This window comes from Microcaecilia unicolor, chromosome 6 (assembly GCF_901765095.1).
Source record: "Microcaecilia unicolor chromosome 6, aMicUni1.1, whole genome shotgun sequence".
In the NCBI taxonomy this organism is placed as follows: Eukaryota; Metazoa; Chordata; class Amphibia; order Gymnophiona; family Siphonopidae; genus Microcaecilia; species Microcaecilia unicolor.
The window spans coordinates 286,203,737-286,223,377 of record NC_044036.1 but is presented as its reverse complement, the minus strand read 5'-3'; the positions used below and the strand labels follow the sequence as shown (position 1 = coordinate 286,223,377).

Below are 19,641 nucleotides of genomic sequence, written 5' to 3'. Positions count from 1 at the left end.
GACAGGAAACAGGCAATGATGTCAGTGAGGGCGGGACATGGGCACACGGCAGATGGAAGCCTGCAGGGCTGGCGCAAGCAGCGAGAATGAATCACTGCAGGTGCCGAGGATGCCTCTATGGTACACCAGGGAAGGATGGGGTTCAGAGACAGAAACACAGATGTTGGGACACCGCAGAGAAGAGGAGGGGAGATGTGAGGTAGGTGAAAAAAAAATCAGTATTTTAAAAAATATCTCTGGGAAGATATTTCAAGGGGTGTGGAAAGGCCCATCCAAAATTTTGAGACTGGCTACACCTTTGCCTTGGTGCTGGGGGGAGAGTCTAGTTTCAGCAGAGATCTCAGTTGTGTCTAGTATGGATGTTTTGGCCACATGGGGGCAGTTGGGGTACAGCAGCACTGAGTGGGGGAGGGATAATTGGTTTCAGAGTTGTTTATAGGCTTTTGGGAGTGCCTATTTTTCAGCTAGCTGTATCCTTCTCTCCTCTAGTCTTCCTCACCTCCCCCCCTTGCTTCCTTCCTTATGATATAGTTTTGGTTCTTGTCTGTCACCTCTCAGGTTCACTGATGTAGCTCAAAATCCTTTCTAGAGACACTCTGGGGATGTGGGCCTGTTTCCTAAAAATATTCTGCATGTCTATCTGTTACAAAACTCTTTGGAAAATATCCCTTCATCTCAGGACACTGCCTGTTTCTTCTTTTAAAAGCAGAAATACAGTATTATCCTGATGTGGGCTCGGATTCTGTCCAGGTTACGTTACCTCCCTGTGCTCTCCCCTGTCACTCAAAAGCCTTAAAACTGCTGATATGAGTTTACATAGATGCATTCTGTCTGAACTCCTTTTGAAATTTATCCTGCTGTCTTGCTTATTCATCCCAGAAGTGGCTGCATGCTTGAGAAACACTTCCTCACTAGCCATATCGCCCCCTTCAGCCATCCTGGACACTGCTGCAGGCAGTAATCACACAGGCTTGACCCATACAGTGATCTGAAGTTTGAATGAATTAATCAATATGGTGTATATTACTGCTACTACTTATCATTTCTAAAGCGCTACTAGACGTACGCAGCGCTGTACACTTGAACATGAAGAGACAGTCCCTGCTCGACAGAGCTCTTTCGGGTACCACTTTTTGCTCTCTTCCATTTAATTCATTTATTTAAAAGCATTTACCACTCACTGATCCTGTTTTTTCAATGAGTTCCAACAAACATAAGCATTAGGTAACATTTAATAAATAGAATAACATCAGATAAAGACCCTTATGGTACTGGACAGACTAGTACTGTGTTATTATTTCACTAATTGAGTGTGAGACATCTCTGACCCTTCAGTGCAGCACCGTCTGCTGCACTGCTAGCCTTTAGATTAACTGCTTGTTTCAAGGGCACAATTTATTGGGATAAGTACATTATTAAAAATTGTGTCTGGAGGCGCTCAGGAAAGAGGCATGGAACATTTTAATTTGTGACATGCCTTTTCCCAAGATGGCTAAAGCAAGGTAAAGACAAAGCTTGACAAAGGCTGTGTGTGTGTGAGAAAAGTACAGAGGCAAGGGTGCCCAGGAAAGGTAAGAAAGAGACCCATGAGAGGAGCACATTGCTCTTGGGAAGGAGTGATTATTATGACATGAGATAGTAAATTATGGCACTCATTGTAATAGATGAGTTTGTATGCCCTGAGGGAAGAGGTGAGTGCTCCCCAAAGGGGAGAGGGGTGTGTACTTTAATTAGGATGGAGGACAGAAGAGGGGTGTGCACCCCATGAGGATACAGTGGAGAGGTATGTGTTTCTCAGGTGGTGGTGGTGAGTACAGGAATGACATGTATGTATATTTTAATGCCATGACTTGTAGCACTGAGGGAGGAAGTTATCAAGATGGGCTACTATTATTAGTAACTAGGGGGCCAATATTCAGACCACAGGAGTTAGCCCAGCTAACTCCAATGGTCGACAGTGATGCTGGATATTCAATGCTGACATGTTTCCAGGGACTGGCATCGAATATCCAGTTTATTTTTCGCCGCTATGAATCTAGCCGGCCAAGATGATATTCAACGCTGCTGTCTAAGTTCATAGTGACCAAAGATAGGCCTGCTAATTGGGCGGCCCAGTTTGGCCACCAAACTTAACCTACCAGCCGCTGACTATCGGCACTGACCAGCTATGTTGCACAACGTAGCCAGTAACTGGGCTAGCTGCTAAGCGGTAATATTCAGCATGCTGAATGTTAGCCTTAAGCTGGCTAAGAACTATTTAAGCAGCCAGGAGCCATTCCGGGCCAGTTAAATAGCCCTGGATATCTGGTGGGGGAGGGGGGAATGGGTCTCATTGCATAAAATGGGACCTGTGCTAAAACAACATGAGTTAGTGGTAAAATAACCTGCTCTTAGTTTCTAGGAGTGTGTGATATTTAACTTCTTCCTGTGACTTCAGAGAAATGCTTCCCATCATGGAAATGTCTGAATAGCTTCTTTGTGTATGCAGAAATAAAGGGCAAAAACCAAACAAATCCCGCTTTCTCGCACACGTTTGATGATATCATTGATGGTTAACTTCCATTGTGTTCAGTTGCACTGATGTGTACCCATGTCTGGTCACAACATGTATGTATTTGGGGCTTATTAGCAGGTTCTCAGTACATCCCTGCAGCATTTTCCTCCACTGTCTGGTGGTTGATGTGATCCTGAGCTGTAACCCTAGTCTTCAGCGGATACTGCATTTTTAGGGACTCTAACTGCTGTGTACTTCTGACCGTTCCTGTACCTGTGCTCAGTCTCTGTATGCTGTGAATAAAAAACGCCATTCCACTTCCAGGCAGAGCCGCCTTATTTGTGAAGCTGCAAAGCTTGTAAAATGAGAGTAGGATGTGTGTCATACTTCAGGCCTGATTCGCTAAGGCTGTTTTTTCTCTGCCTGTAGCAGGGCTTCCAACAGCTGTCCTAAAGACCCCACAGCCTGTTGGCTTTTCAGATTATCCACAATGAATATGTATGAGATAAATCTACACATAATGAGTTTCCAGTGGCTGTTAGATCCCTAGGACAGTTTTGGGATGCCTGGGTCTGTAGAAAGAAGTGTAGTGGTGTTGAGCAACATAGGAGATAAGGGCAGATAAAGAACAGTTGATCTCTTCTGTCTGCATAGTTAATCTGCTTTCATTGCTAGGAACATATCCCCACTGTCAGCCTGGGAGCTTGACGATGTGACACTTTCATTCTCTGCAGTGGCGTTCTTAGCCTGTTCGCCACCGAGCAAGGTCACTGATGCGCCCCTTCCTGTTGCGTCACCTCCGCTCCTCTCCCGAAGCGCATCACCAGACCTTTCCTCCAAGGAGGAGTGTGGAGCATTCATGCGGCTGTCAGCTTTGCTGGTCCCCTGCCCCGGAACAGGAAGTAACGTTAGAGGGGGCAGGGGACCGGCAGAGCCGACAGCTGCACGCCTTCTCCGTGCACTGCCTTGTCTGCACCTAGGGCGGACCGCTCCCACCGCCCTGCCCTTGGTACACTACGTATTCTCTGCCATCCTGGGTTAGATGAGCACACAAGATCCCATAGGTGATCTTATTTCTGTGGACCTTCCCTGTGTCTTACCATCAAGCTTTATAATCTAAACTGTTAATCGAACATCACGTGTGTTAAGTTTTCATGGTCTTACTGGACAGTACTTAGCCACAATCAAGCTTTTGCTTTCTAGGGAGCTGTAAACTGCTGATACCAGCTGTATCACTAAGGCCCTGATGCTCAGAAATAAACGCGGGCACTAGAGGCCTTTAGCCCTGGACTAGCACCTGCATTTACTATCGCTGAATGTTCAGAGGCTCAGAGCATGGGAACAAACGAGTGTGCAGAAGAAGAGCACAATGAGCATGCTAATGTATGCTGATCTTCCTATTCCTCTCCCATGCTCAGAAAACAGTGCACTGAACAACAGTGACCTTACCGCTGTAAACCATACACTAGCTCAGCTGGCCTTTGCCCCTTCTCTCTGCTGCTTGCTGCTGCACAGCTCTCCGCCACACAGCTGTTTCTCCCTGCTGCAGCCAAATCCACAGCAGACGAAACAGCAGCTGACTGTGTGTCCAGATCCATTTTTTTCCCTTGAGCTGATCCATATGGAAACTCCCCTTCCCAGTCTTTAAACCCCAGCAGCAGTGGGCCAGTATTGCAGGGCTGGGCAGTTCATGCATCGCGGTGCTCATGAAGTGTGAGGGAATGGGAGTCACTGCCTTTAAAAGTTTGGAGCTAGGCAACTGGTACTTCTTACTCCTTCCTTCCGGTGTTCTGGGCATGCACTTAAGAGCTATGCTTAATGCACAACTCTTGAGCGCATGTGCCAGGCAACATACATTCAAACAACTTCCTAGTGCTCATGTCACGACTGTGGTCATGACTCCTCTCAGACTCACCTTGTTTCCGGCGGTCAGCGTCTGAGCTGGCTTCTGTCTGTTCTTCCTGAGTTAGTTCTGTCTCTGTCTCTGTGTGCTGGCTGCTTCCAGCATGGCTCTGATTACTCCACTATACTGCACCTGTGTGTGTTAAGCCTCTCTGTGCTTTCTGCCTGTGTCTTGGTTTGTGTTCCTCTTGCCCTCTGGTGGCTAGAACTGGTGGCTGCCATAGATTTTCTTTCTGGTCTGGACCGGTCCAGATATTCCAGCCCTCCAGACTTGATTTGAAGTTTGGCAGCTAGCCTCACCCGTAGCTGCCTCATGATTCCTGCAGCTGAGTTCAGCTGCTGATGGGTTTATTACCACCTGGAACCTTCTGAGTTTGCCTTTGCATCGTCTAAGGTCCCTGGTTTGTTGGTGCTTTGTTGCACTTCTGCCTAGTCTGGTTTCTTGTTTAGTTCCTTGGCTGATTCTAGTTAGTCTGTGTGTAGCTTAGGTTTATTTGCTTACTTCCCTAGTCTTGTTTCTGGTCTGTATTCCTTGTCTAGTTTCTGTTTGTCTGTGTCTCTTGCTTAGTGGCTGCTCTGCAGCTTTCAGTCCTGTCTCTTGTCTGTCAGTATTTGTACCCTGTTTTAGTGGCTGCTCTGCAGCTTTCAGTCCTGTCTCTTGTCTGTCAGTATTTGTACCCTGTTTCAGTGGCTGCGTGGCAGCTTTCAGTTCCTGTCCTTTAGCTTGTCCATTTCCTGCTTTGTGTAGTATTGTCTGCCTGTGAGTCCTAGCCCAGCTTCCTGCCTTGCTGCCCATGTATATTCCTTTCCCCTCTGACCCTTAGTCCCTGTTCAGCCTAGTTGGTATCCTGTGCCTACCCTGTCTGGTAAGTCCTGCCAGCTGCCTGCACCCAGGGGTTCAACTCCTGGGGAAGGGCGGTCAAGCGCAGGTGAAGTCTAGCTGTTTTTGTCAGAGTTCTGCCTTGTCTCTGGTGTGGGGTGGTTTTGCCTGACACTGCTGCTCCACAGCAGTGGCCCAAGGGCTCACGAACCTAGTTTCTGCCTTGAAAGCGTGACAGCTCAGCGCTAAGAGCGCACCTATATTTGCATCTCATTAGCATTGAGCATTAGGGAGTTCAGAGGTGCTGTTCTGGTGCTATTTCTCTGGTGCTGAATGAGTTTTGAACATCAGGGCCTAAGTCCTTAATCAGTTCCCTGTTTTCTCCTCTCTGCCAGGTAGGATGGTACTTGTACCACTAACCATTATTAGACATTTAAATCACCACCACCACTAATATTAGACATTTAAATACTAATCAAGATAAATCAAAATATCACCATGTTTCTTTCTTCATTCTGTTCTGTATTGGTCTTGCCTAACTCCTCTTTTTGCATGTCTCTCTGTCTATAAATATAAATTATTATTATTTGAATTGCTAGCTGAATTCACTAAAAACTCTTCCTCTCTATGATTCCCTTATGTGTCTGTGCACACAAACTTTATTCTACCACAACATTACTATATTTGTTCATACCAGAATTGGCGATCGCTTCTACGGTACTATGTAAGCCACATTGAGCCTGCAAATAGGTGGGGAAAATGTGGGATACAAATGTAACAAATAAGTAAATAAACCTGCTGTCATTTACCAGCTGGTTCAGGTAGGGGTATGCACGTAACAATATTTCATTACATATTCTGTTTCTTTTCTTTTTATTTCATTTGTAGTTTATTCTGTTTTATTTGAAACGAAATAAATCACTACTGAAATGAAAACCCTACCAAAACACAATATTAGGTCCAGGTCCAGTCCAGGATCTCTCCTTCCCTGTTGAAAACTCCCAGTGCTAGCATATTTAAAAATAAATGTGAGGACCTCTTGGGCCTCCCCTGCCTCACTAAAAAAATCACATTGCGTCAACTGCAGGGATGTAATATATCTCAGGTGTAGTGAAAAAGACTGTCCTGAAAACCAGGCCGGTTTGTAGCCCTGATGGATTGGAGTCCGACACCCCTGAAGTTAGATAATCATAAGTCTAGGCTAGTTTAGATACAGCAGGTCCCACTGCAGGGGATGGACCAGGTCTTCTGAGGACTCTTTTAGTCCTATGTTTCCACAGTTCTAACAGGGGCAACCATACACATGAAACTTTTATCATAGCTGCAGAATACAATTTAAAAATGCCTTTTATTTTCACTAGATAAATTTACATTTTTGAGGTTTCTTCCCATCAAATTAGCACAAAGCAAGCTTCTATTAGTGTGTTTGTAATTAAAAAGTTTTCTGGTAACAGCAGTTGGTTCTTTGCGCTGTAGGTAAGGGATGCATAAAGCATTTGGGCTTCTCTTTTCAGCACATCATTGTCCATTGTGTGGATCATCTTGCCAGCTTTCATTGGTGCCTTTGGGCTGTGAGTTCTGAACTGGAATGTGAGTTTCCTGTTTTCAAAGGACACCACAATGATGCACCATACCCATCAGCGAAAATGTTTCTTGGCAGTCACTTGCTTAGTCAAGGAAAATGGTTTTGTGCCATATTTTTCAGGGGGATCACAGATGCACTGTTTTCTGGAGACCTAGCCCAGGGAAGCTCTTGTTGACTTTTTGAGGCTTTGAGTTTTTGTTTGGGAGGTAGTAAGCAGGCCCATCCTGTCAGTCCATATGAATGATGGCCCTGAATCTCTCTCATCCTGCATTCCTTTTGCCCTCTTTAGCTTAGAGAAACATTTTGATGGCTGCATCTCCTATAGAGGTTAGTAAGGTCACCAGTGGCCCAGTTAGAGGATGCCTAGTTTATAAAAGACCTTCTTCCAGTTCTGAAATAAGCCTCTATTTGTTCCAGTGATTTTCCTTTGGTCTCTGGAACGCAGAAACCAGTAAAGAAGAGATTCACCACGCAGATAACAGCAAAGAACAGAAAAGGAGTTTCAAGTCCTAAAGCATTCTGTGAAATAAAAAAAGAAATGGTCAGATCAAACTTTTTACCAATACATAGAGATCGCGGTCATATCGGTAAACACTTTTATTTAGAATCCACTTACGAATATGAACCCAGAGAAAATTATGACTTCAGTAAGTTGACACAAAATAGCATTGTGTAAACCTGGAATGTTCTTCAAATCCTCAAGTCCATACTGTAAGCTTAAAGCCCTTTTCTCAGTTCTCCCAAGTCTTGTGACCTGCTTGTAGACCTTGTACAACCAGCTGTTAAAAGTCCCTGGACTGCCAGAGTTTATCTGCAAAAAAGGTAATACCTAGGACCTTATCCTGGCTCTCTCTTGCCTCTGTTTTACTTTGGAGGCTGTGAAAGCGTGTATGCTCCCTACAGGGAATTCAATAAAAACTACCTGGCTCAAGGTGAAAGTGGGCAACACGTGAGGTTTGCTCCTCCTTTTTGCCTGTCAAGGTGAAAGTGGTGCAGGAGGATAGAAGCAGCTACGTAGTGACAATGGTGAATAGTGGGAAGGAAGTACTCAGTTTCTAGCTGTTGCCCAGATGGGAAATCATCTTTTCTGGGTTTAGAGACCCTGCTTTGTAGAACCATGGAGAGAGAGTAACCCCAGTCCTACTAGAGGAACTAGAAGGAATGTTGTTGCAATTATTTCTCAGTGTAAGCAGGCTGGCAGTTTTACAAGCTCTCTGGAAGACAGAGTACATTAAGGAGGAAATTAGATGTGTAGGTAGGTTTTTCAAATCTCTGCTTGTTTTCATGGAAACAAGTATCCACAGGTATGTTGCATCTACACCAAGTTTCAAAGTGATAGTTGCAATCAGAGCTTGAAAATCGCCCTTTTTTGTCAGCAGATGGCCATTTTCTCCCTTGTGTTCCTCTGTGGTCCATGGATATAGTCACAGGCAAGGCCACCACTGAAGTCAGCCAGGACAGAATTATTGCTATATGGCAAACTTGCCAACAGTTCAAAGCTGGAGGTCCCAGATGTGTTTAGCACCGTGAACTGGTTTCCTGGATGGTGGTTTTCAAGTGAGGCTGTAGGTAGCCACATCTCCACGTGCTGGAAAGAATCACAGGGATGGCTCTAGGTTTTCTGCTGCCCCAAGCAAGCCAGTTTTGGCCATTCCTGTGAATATTTTCTTGATTTGTACCCATACCTGTGCCATGTAATTATTTTTAACACACACTTGATCTTTTTAATAAGTGCAAATGCATTTATGTGTGTTAATTTTTAATGCATGTTAATGAACCAAATGCATACTAATGAAGGTACAGCCCTAGTCTTTACTTGTCAAAGTGATGGTGCAGCCCTAAGCATGTCCTTGCTAGATCCAGCCCTGGGGGATTGTAACCCATCATGACTGATCACTGTAACCATCCAAAGCAGCATTTTTCAACCAGTGTGTCACAGTTGCTCCCCAGGTGTGCCTCGGGCAGGGGCAGACAAACTTTGGGCAACTGAGCACTGCCCAAGGACCCAGAACACCAGGGGGCCCAGTTCTTGGAGCCTCTCATCTGCCCCAGTCCACCCCTGCATAAACAGGAAGTTGCATCAGAAGGGGACGGGTCACGGCAGAAGAGAGGCTCCAAGCAGGCTGCAAGCAACGGCGGCAAATTACTGCTGTTGCCAGGGAACCTCCTTGAAGACATGGTTTAAAGGTAGACTTGGGGGGGTGAAGTTGTAAAGAAAGAGAGAGTGAGAGAGGTTGCACCTGTGGGTGGAGAGGGAAGAAAAAGAAAAATTCTGGAAACATGAGGTAGAGGGAAGGAAAGAAAGAAAAGGAAAAATGCTGGACTTTGGAGAGGGGGAGGGAAGAAAGAAAAAAAAATACTGGACCTGAGGGCCGTTAAGGAAGAAAGAAAGAAAAGTCATGGACCAGACGGGAGAAGTGATGGACCAGAAGGGTAGAAGAGGGAGAAGTGATGGACCCGAGAAGAGGAGGGGGTAATGATGGATCTGAGATGAGGAGGGGGAGAAGTGATGGACCTGAGGGGAAGGAGGGAAGAAAGAGAAGTGATGGACTCAAGAGGGGTGGAAGAAATGATGGATCCAACGGTTAAAGGGGAAGAAAGAGAGAAATGATGGACCTGAAGGTAGAGGAGAGGGAGAAAGATGTTGGGCCACAGGGGCAGGGAAGGAGGAAAGATAGTGGTAGAGATGTTGAACCATAGGGGTGGGTAGGGAGGGATGGGAGAGAAATGATACAGGGAGGGGTGGAGGAAAGAAACAAGCAGATGATGAGCCACAAGGGAGAAAGGGAGGGTGGGGAAAGAGGAAGGGATGCTGGCTAACAAAAGGGAGGAAGAGGGAGGGGAGAAACTGGGAATGGGGAAACCATGAGGGAGAGTTCATGGGGGGGGGGGGGTTGTCAAGGAGATGAGTGAGGAGGATAATATGTACAGAAGGTTAACGTGGTAATCTGGAGTAGAGGAAAGATAGGATTAGGAGGCAGGGGAAGGAATGAGACCACTTTCAACTGGGAGAGCTAGGGGGTGAGAGAAGGAGATGGAAAGTTGATAGGTAGTTGAACAGTAAAAAAAAAAAAAAAAAGATGGCGGACTGCAGGGTGAGAAAGCAGTTGAAGTCTGAGTTGACAGGCAGAAAAAGAAAAGAAGGGGAGAGCTAAAAAAAGATCAATATGTCAGAGACAGATGTAACTTTTATATGATGTAGTTATGTATTCGCTTTGTTTGGTATACTTTAGCCTTGTTTATTGAAATCAGGCTGCTGGGATAATGTGGGGTATAAATAAATATGAGAATGGAATGAGACAGGAGGAAAGAAGATAAATGAGAAATGGACAGCAGCGCCTGGAAAGAAAGCAGAAGATAGGAAAGCAGAAAAGAAAAATTAGGATCAACATGATGGGAAAAATGTCCAAACAACAAAGATAGAAAAAAAAGTGTTTTATTTTTAATTTATTAACTAGATTGTTAGTTTAGGACATGTACATCGTGGATGTCTTTGCTTTATGTTTAGTATAAGACAAAATGCATTTCTGTTTTTTTCTCCCGTGTTGCGGTACATGCCTAGTTTGACTTCTTGGGTTCCCAGTTCAATTTTTGCCTTTATAATTTGTGATCTCATTCTGCATTTGGTGAGGGTCTCTATGTGTTTTGTCTATGACTGAGGTACAGTATTCTGTGGGCATGTAGCTTCTGTGTAGAGATCTGTATCAGTCTCACTTGTTCTGTTTTACCAGTAGGAGGAGGTGTTTTGGGGCCCATTGTAATGTTTGTGGTGCTGCCTATTCATATGTAGGGTTCTTGCTATTTGAATCAAAGGAATTAGTGGTACTGATGACATATTTGTACATATATGTTAGGATTTTTTCAGGTTTTGTATTTTTTCACAATGTGCTTAGTAGTGGAGAGTTTTGTTTTGCTATGGCTTGGATGATATAAGAATCAGAATATTTTTTGAATGGTGCCATCCATGTTTTGGAATGCATGTTATTTGTGGCTAATTTCATTATCTTTAAAGTGTTTTGTTGCCTTTTTGCCAACTTGTGTCTTCAATAAGAATATTCGACTATAAAGATAGCACAATTTATTGAACTTTAAACAAAATCTTAATACTTGTTTGCTAAATGATAACATATATATCCTTTAAAAAATGATGGTGTGCTTTGACAATTTTTGTACCTTGTCAGTGTCCTGCAAGATGAAGTAGGTTGAAAATTACTGATCGAAAAGAAAAAAGTTATCAGCTGAGCCATGTCACCCTAAAGAAATCAAGTCAGTTCTAGTTTTAATCAATGGTAGTAGTAGCGTAATCCCACCTGGAAACAGGACAGGGGATTCAGTAAAAACCAGGATTGGCTCAGGTTATTCAGGCATCCTGGAGCCAGTTTCTGAGAAGGAAAGAGCAAACAACTCCATATTACTCACCACAGCAGGCAAGAAGGACTCGGTCAGAGCGAAGGCTGTCAGCCAGCTCACTACCACACACAGACCTGAGGCCACTCCTCGGGCTTTCAGGGGCAGGATCTCAGACATCAACAGCCAGGTGATGGGCCCCCACCCCATAGCATATCCTGCAGAAAGAATACAGATGAGGCCAACTTCTGCATCAGGATAATGGAGCAGTGACAATGGATATCTCTGGCACAGCAAAGAACACATGTACTAGATAAACATTCAAAGCCCAGAGCCAACCTTCCATTCGGAAGGAAGTAGTTGAGTGATGCCATGAATCAGAAAACAGTAATGGAGGAAGTTTTCAATGTAGGCTATTAAGAAATCTCATTTACCGCTAACTTGTGCTATTTTAGCACAGGTCCCATTTTATGCAATAAGATCTAGTCAGTGGCGTTCTTAGAGGGGCTGACACCCGGGGCGGATCGCCGATGCGCCCTGCCCCCCGGGTGCAGCGCACCCCCCCCCCCCCGGTGAAAGGACACCCCCCACCCCAGCGAAAGAACCCCCCCGGGTGCACGCCGCTGGGGGGGGTGCCGCGCGCTGGTCAGCGTCGTTTGTTTCCATGCTCCCTCTGCCCCGGAACAGGTTACTTCCTGTTCCGGGGCAGAGGGAGCATTGAAACGAACGACGCTGACCGGCGCGTGGCACCCCCCAGCAGCGTGCACACAGGGTGGACCGCCCCTACCGCCACTCCCTTGGTACGCCATTGGATCTAGTTACTAATAACTGGAGTTAACAGTAAAATAACACGGCTTAAATGGTAGCCCACGTTGATAACTCCTGCCCCCCCATCAGTGTTTGTATTATTTGTTTGTAGTGAAGCAAAATCACTACTAAAATGACACTTAAAAATAATGATTCTAAGTGAACATTGCTTCAGGAATGAGAAGAGAACCTGTCCCATCAAGGGTCAAGTTTGATCTCCGCCAAACTAGAGACATTTTCTGTGTGTCACTTTGGTCTTCCTTTGCCACTACCTAATGTGCCTTAATTTAACAATTACCTCCATCATATATCTATTTTTAACATGTATCTCCTTTTATTCTGCTACTCAACTTGTAACCTGCCTCTTGTTACTTAGCAAAGCGTTAAACAGTGTGGAAGAGGTCCAGCGTTTCTGGAGTCATAGGAGCATTTCTATGTTCTTTCTGTTTCTCTCAGAAGCTTTGATCGAGATAGCAGAATTCTCTCTTGTATTCAAGAAACTTTGTGGGCAGAGCATTTGTACATGTGTGGCCAAGTTAATACGTCATTTTTGTTTAATAATGTGAGAAAAAAAGAACATATTTTACTAGTAATGACCAGTGGCATAGCTAAGGGGGGCCTTGGGGGTCCAGGCCCCCTAACCCTGGTGGCCAGTCAAGTGCCCATGTTTTAAGCACTACTAGCTACCCTCCCGCTTCCTTCACCACTGTCGGGGTGGGGACGGAGACGGAACCCACAGGGACGGGGTGGGGACTGGGACAAAATTTGTCCCCCTGTCATTCTCTAGCGGGAATCACTAGTGCAGCTTTGTTTTTAAAAACATGCCAATCACAAGAAATGCTCTCAAATAAATATAAAATACAGTAGAACGCTGATTTTCCGAATGCAGATCATCTGGATTTCCAATTGTCCGGACCCATTATCCGCCAATATCTTCCCAGCCAATCCTCGCAGTCTGCGCAGAGAAAAGCCCTGTCCTTTCCTTTTCTGGCCCTTTCTACACTCATAAGCGGTGGAAAAATAAGCCCTTTCTACCTTGCTGTTGTGGGGACATAGCAGAGGGAACAGCCTTGCTATCGCTGCTTGCGGGGATGCAGCAGAGGAAACAGCCTTGCTATCGCTGCTTTGGGGACACGGCAGGGGAAACAGCCTTGCTATCGCTGCTTTGGGGACACAGCAGAGGAAACAGCCTTGCTATCGCTGCTTTGGGGATACGGCAGAGGAAACAGCCTTGCTATCGCTGCTTTGGGGATACAGCAGAGGAAACAGCCTTACTATCGCTGCTTTGGGGATACGGCAGAGGAAACAGCCTTGCTATCGCTGCTTGCGGGGATGCGGCAGAGGAAACAGCCTTGCTATCGCTGCTTTGGGGATACGGCAGAGGAAACAGCCTTACTATCGCTGCTTTGGGGATACAGCAGAGGAAACAGCCTTGCTATCGCTGCTTTGGGGATACAGCAGAGGAAACAGCCTTGCTATCGCTGCTTTGGGGACACGGCAGAGGAAACTGCCTTGCTATTGCTCCTTTGGGGATACGGCAGAGGAAACTGCCTTGCTATCGCTGCTTTGGGGATACGGCAGAGGAAACAGCCTTGCTATCGCTGCTTTGGGGACATGGCAGAGGAAACAGCCTTACTATCGCTGCTTTGGGGACACAGCAGAGGAAACAGCCTTGCTATCGCTGCTTGCGGGGATGCGGCAGAGGAAACAGCCTTGCTATCGCTGCTTTGGGGATACGGCAGAGGAAACAGCCTTACTATCGCTGCTTTGGGGACACGGCAAAGGAAACAGCCTTACTATCACTGCTTTGGGGATACAGCAGAGGAAACAGCCTTGCTATCGCTGCTTTGGGGATACAGCAGAGGAAACAGCCTTGCTATCGCTGCTTTGGGGACACGGCAGAGGAAACTGCCTTGCTATTGCTCCTTTGGGGATACGGCAGAGGAAACTGCCTTGCTATCGCTGCTTTGGGGATACGGCAGAGGAAACAGCCTTGCTATCGCTGCTTTGGGGACATGGCAGAGGAAACAGCCTTACTATCGCTGCTTTGGGGACACAGCAGAGGAAACAGCCTTGCTATCGCTGCTTTGGGGATACGGCAGAGGAAACAGCCTTGCTATCGCTGCTTTGGGGACACGGCAGAGGAAACAGCCTTGCTATTGCTCCTTTGGGGATACGGCAGAGGAAACAGCCTTACTATCACTGCTTTGGGGATACGGCAGTGGAAACAGCCTTGCTATCGCTGCTTTGGGGATACGGCAGAGGAAACAGCCTTGCTATCGCTGCTTTGGGGACACGGCAGAGGAAACAGCCTTGCTATCGCTGCTTTGGGGATACGGCAGAGGAAACAGCCTTGCTATCGCTGCTTTGGGGACACGGCAGAGGAAACAGCCTTGCTATCGCTGCTTTGGGGACACGGCAGAGGAAACAGCCTTGCTATCGCTGCTTTGGGGATACGGCAGAGGAAACAGACTATTGTAAGTTCTCTGTCCTCAATTCCACAGGCTATTTCGGACAGAAGAGGGGATTGTGATGACACTAGATCCCCCCCTTACAAAGTGGGTGATCTAGTGCACCGGCGTTATTATACGCACAAGACCTGGCGAGATCCCATCTATGTTGGGCCCTTCAAGATAGAAGCCTTGTCAGCCACAGCAGCAAAGCTGGAGGACCACACATCTTGGGTCCACCTGAAAGATATACGAGCTTATCCGAATATCCCATCAGGTCTCCTGGATGTTTCCATTGATGTTCCCACGAACCCCATCTCCATCGCCACTGTTTCCAGCACAGCAGCCACTGGAGAGACCAGTCTCACCACGAACCCGATCACCTCCGCCACTGAGCCCGAGACCACCGACCCCGCACCCAACACTTTTGGATCAACTTGACCAAAGACTCAACCACATTATCCAATCTCCTGCATCGCAACTCCTTGATCTGGCTGATATAGTCCTCCAAACCTTCACAGATTCTCCAGACTCACCCTCTGAACAACCACCCATATCCGAACCCGTACGTGAGTTGCCATCCTCACCTCCACCTCCCACAGTTCCTGCTCTTCCACTTCCCTACGTGGATCTTCGCATCCGTCTCATCAGGATCCGTAATCTGGCAGAAGATCTTCTCCAAATCCGCAACTTAGCAGGACAGTTGAATCCGGTACACCAACAGTCCATTGTGTTTTCAACAGTAACCATTTTGCACAGTAACGCCTGTGAGCTGCTCGACATTCTACATTTGTACTTTCCGAATCAAGCCAGCTAATTTCGCTGTACTACAACTGTGAAAATTGACACTCTTCAGCTACGGTGTTACATCAGTACACCCTTTTCTTCTGCTTCCCATCGCCCAGACTGTTTGCTGATGGACTTTTGTGCATGATTCTACTGTGTATGGGTTTGGTTTTGTTTCTCACTGTCTTGTTTACCTATACTGCTGACAGTTACCTTTTTGATCTTTGGATCACATTTACCGCCTTTCCCACTGGCAACGTTACCTTGCCTGCCGGAAACGCTATCCTTCAGAAACCACTGCAACTACTCCTTGCCTCACTGATCCTCCTGTTTTGTATTTTACAAGTGTTCCCACTCCTATTAGTAGCTCGGTCTATATTGTCCCCAATCGTACAAGTACTTTTGAGGATAATATTACCTTGTTTGATTTACGACCCACCCCTCCTCCTTATTCTTTGGTTCATACTACTGACACTCCTCCTCCCACGAATACTACTGTAGTTACGCCACACATCACCGTCCCAGTCACTCGTCCTCATAGACAGCTCAACACGCCTAACTGACCATCCATATATGTCCCAGATTTTTCCAGACACCCCGCCTTCTCCACCAGATTCTCCCCCACCGTCGCCTTTAAATTTAAGTGCACACTTGATCCCCGAACCCCCAGAATATCTAAGAGAATTACTTCATCCTCATTGGGACCCTGCTCCAGAAGACGATCCCAATTGGGACCCCCTCACCCGATACCACATACTGTGTGAGCCTTTGTTTGACAGTTGGACATTAGGTCCTAGCCGTACGGTTATACACACTCAGGTACTGTTTGGAGGCACCTTCGGCTTACACCTTGAACAAACAGACGACCTCCTAATAAGACCACAGACTGGTGACGTCGTAGATTTTTGGGTAATTACATACACCGTATTGGGCACTGCTGAGATTCCCATCCTGTTCATCAGAGAGGTTGGATTGGAACCCTTGGAAATATATGGTCTTTTCGAAATCCCAGATCCTACTGAAAGAGGGGCTATTAGAATTTACCCCCCATACTCATACATCTCTCGCTAAAACACTAGGGATGTCACCTACCAACATGAAGTGCTTAGCCCTCCTGTTATGTGTGCTCACCACACCCATGCTACCTGGAACACAGTACCTAGCAAATTCTCTACCCCAATTTACACCCACTTATGAAATAACATTACCCACTACTAAGGACACAACCACAATCACCCTTGATGTGTGTGCATACACAATGTGTGGGGAACAACCTGTGCAGCAATATTTGTCTGCTTATGAAGTATACCTGTGTCCCTTCCCCAATTGCGGAAGTTGGGCTCAGGTATGGTGGTACACAGGTTCATGGGTTCCCTACTCCGGTATTGAGAGCCCAGATCTCAAAAAGAGTATTTCCATCATGAAATTGCGAGTCACTGGCCTTTGCCATATGACCAAATGTAATCAAGTGGCTATCACTTTCAGAGGAGTAACGATTGTTACATACAGAACCTATTCCATAGGAATAGATGCCACAGGTAGAGACCCTATTGGAAAATTCAAAATTGTTCCCCCAGCCCAACCTACAGCGACCAATCCCTTGGTACCAACAAAGATCCCAGAAATAAAAATTCCTTACCAGATTGTACCAATTAATAATGCTAAAGATTTGGTGGCACTGGAAACAGGATTTGGAGAGACAAACTTATGGCTTGAATGGGCACATTATACTACAAAGAGTTTGAACGTCTCTAATTGCTATTTTTGTTCCCATGCCAGAGCAGAACCAACAGTAGTTCCCTTCCCTTTAGATCTCCACAATGATCCAGATGGATTTTGGTGTATGTTACAGTTATTGCAGGTTAAAGAAGACATAAATCAGTCTTGTCAACATCTTGACGAGCACCACCCCTACTTACCCCCACGGATGAGGGTTCCACCTGCATTCAGGGTTCCACATCCTGCTACCACATATCATACATGTCTGGAGCGCCATGGGGTTAAAAAGACACGGTTTTTAGGTAACTTAACCAATTGTAACACAACCTTAGGAAAGGGGACTCTGCATAACATGAACCTAACTCGGTTCTCACAAGCTAGAGCAGACATATGGTGGTACTGTGGAACTCGTACTATCCTCCATACACTTCCTAACAATTGGACAGGCAGATGTGCCCTAGTCAAATTGGTCATTCCAATTATTATAGCATCCTTGCTTCCCCCTCACAGCAGCTCTTCCTCACGAGTGAAGAGAAATGCAATGCCTGGCTCTTTTGATGATCGGGTCTATATAGATGCTATTGGAGTTCCAAGAGGGGTTCCCGATGAGTTTAAAGCCAGAAACCAAATAGCTGCAGGATTTGAATCAGTTTTCTTTTGGTGGGCGACTATCAATAAGAATCTTGACTGGATCAACTATATATATTACAACCAGCAGAGGTTTGTGAATTACACTAGGGATGCAGTTCGAGGCATTGCAACACAATTAGATGCCACTAGCCGGATGACGTTGGAAAATAGATTAGTTCTTGACCAACTTCTAGCAGCCGATGGAGGGGTGTGCCACAAGATAGGTACCCAGTGTTGCACCTTTATCCCCAACAATACCGCTCCGGATGGATCAATTACCAGAGCTTTGGAAGGCTTAACCTCACTGTCACAAGAATTGGCAGAAAACTCTGGTGTCGATACATCCTGGACAGGTTGGATGGACAGAGCTTTTGGTACATGGAAGACATTTATCATTTCAGCAGCCACGACTATACTCATAGTGGTAGCAATTTTTGTTTTAGTAGGATGTTGCATAATCCCTTGTGCTAGAGGTTTAGTAGAACGCTTAATTGAAACCGCAATAATGAAAAAAACAACAGCAGGACAATATGCCCTGTATGAGAATCTCCTTCCCAACATCACAGGAGCTAACAAATTGGACTATCTCCCTCTGAGAAGGACCAATCCCTATGCAACTATTAGAAACAGTGGAGAGATGTCTACAACTGTATAATTAGATAATAGCACATAGGGAAATAATATAACTATATAAAGCTTTATAAGTGATAAATTGTGCAAATGTATGCAAATGAATAATTAAGATACAATCAGTATATAACCAAAGATTTTTGATTTATAGCAATGTATTTACAATCACATAGATAAGAATAAAATAGAACCTGCATATTAAAAGGTTGAAGAAAAATATTGTTGTAGTAACTATAAGTTTTAGTAGGATTGGCATAATAGAAGTACTGCCAAGATGATAATTTCACACCGAAAACGAACCACATTGTGCCAGTTGACCTTAAGACTCAGATAATTTTATGGCCTCATAGAATACCTTCTGGAATGGATGGTACCACGGTATGTTAACCCTGGTGTCACCCTATGGGATAGGGTGAAGAGGGGAATGTTGATATATGGCCTAGCTTTGGATCTACCACTGGAATAGTGAGGGCCAAGGCTATGAAGCCTAAAATAACTAAAGTACTGACTAGGCCAAATATCTGTAAAAAGCAGGTCTGAACCATGAGTTCTGACACAAACTGGTACAACTGTCACTTTAAATCAGATGAACAAAATGGAGTCTATTAGTTTTGTATAGAAGGCTACAAAGGTTATACAGAGTTCTTAAGATGGTGTGAAAAGTATGTGAAAACTATTGCAACAGGGAACAGGTGTCTCAGAAATGAGATGTGAAAAAAAGAACTTGTTCCCAAAACATACTGATAAGCCCGCGTGGGAACGTATCATCTCAGAAATTGAGAGCTAGGTTTCCCACCATTGACTTCTATGGAGACTTTGTGTATAAAAGAGGGGACAATTTGCCATAGCTTTGGTATCCGCCCCAACGCTTCTCTCAGACGGCAGGGCTCTGTCCGGTTGTACCAAGAATCTGTCTGCTGAATGTACCTGATTAAAGTCTGATGCCTGTACTTGTACCAACTTGAAGACTTGTCTTTGGGTAAGAAATAAAATGTATCTATCTATTTAAACCTATCTCTGTCTTTATTCTATCTTCTCTTTACCTTACATTTAGCTTACAAGGCAGATCACATACACTCAGTTTCTGGAGAAACTTAGACAGAATTTTAATAAGCATTATCTGGGAACATAAATGGCCCAGAGTATACCTAGATCCAGGAAGACAGAAAGCAGTAGTTATGGGAATTAGAATTCTATTACAGCCCCTAATGCAAACCCAGAGCAGACCTCCTTGTGATTGGGTGACAATGGAGGTTGAAGAAACCACACAGAACCTGTTATGTGAAATAGGTATCTTTAGTCCCCCGTGTGATCTGGAGTCAGAAAGAGGTCCAAGAGGGGGAAATTAAAACACTATCGCTGCTTGCGGGGCTGCAGCAGAGGAAATGGCCTTACTATCGCTGCTTTGGGGACACGGCAGAGGAAACAGCCTTGCTATCGCTGCTTTGGGGACACGGCAGAGGAAACTGCC

The 19,641-nt window shown here is 45.4% G+C and overlaps 1 protein-coding gene across 1 annotated transcript in view; it reads right to left on the bottom strand.

The window, feature by feature from the left end:
• Positions 1-6,545: 6,545 nt before the first annotated feature.
• Positions 6,546-19,641, bottom strand: part of SLC2A6 (solute carrier family 2 member 6) — a 38,900-nt gene continuing 25,804 nt past the window's right edge. Inside the window, exons 9-10 of the mRNA XM_030207705.1 lie at positions 11,221-11,366; positions 6,546-7,320 (exon numbers count right to left, since the gene is read on the bottom strand). Of these exons, the coding sequence (XP_030063565.1) occupies positions 7,165-7,320; positions 11,221-11,366 (302 nt within the window). The 3' untranslated portion in view covers positions 6,546-7,164. The remainder of the gene's footprint in view (positions 7,321-11,220; positions 11,367-19,641) is intronic.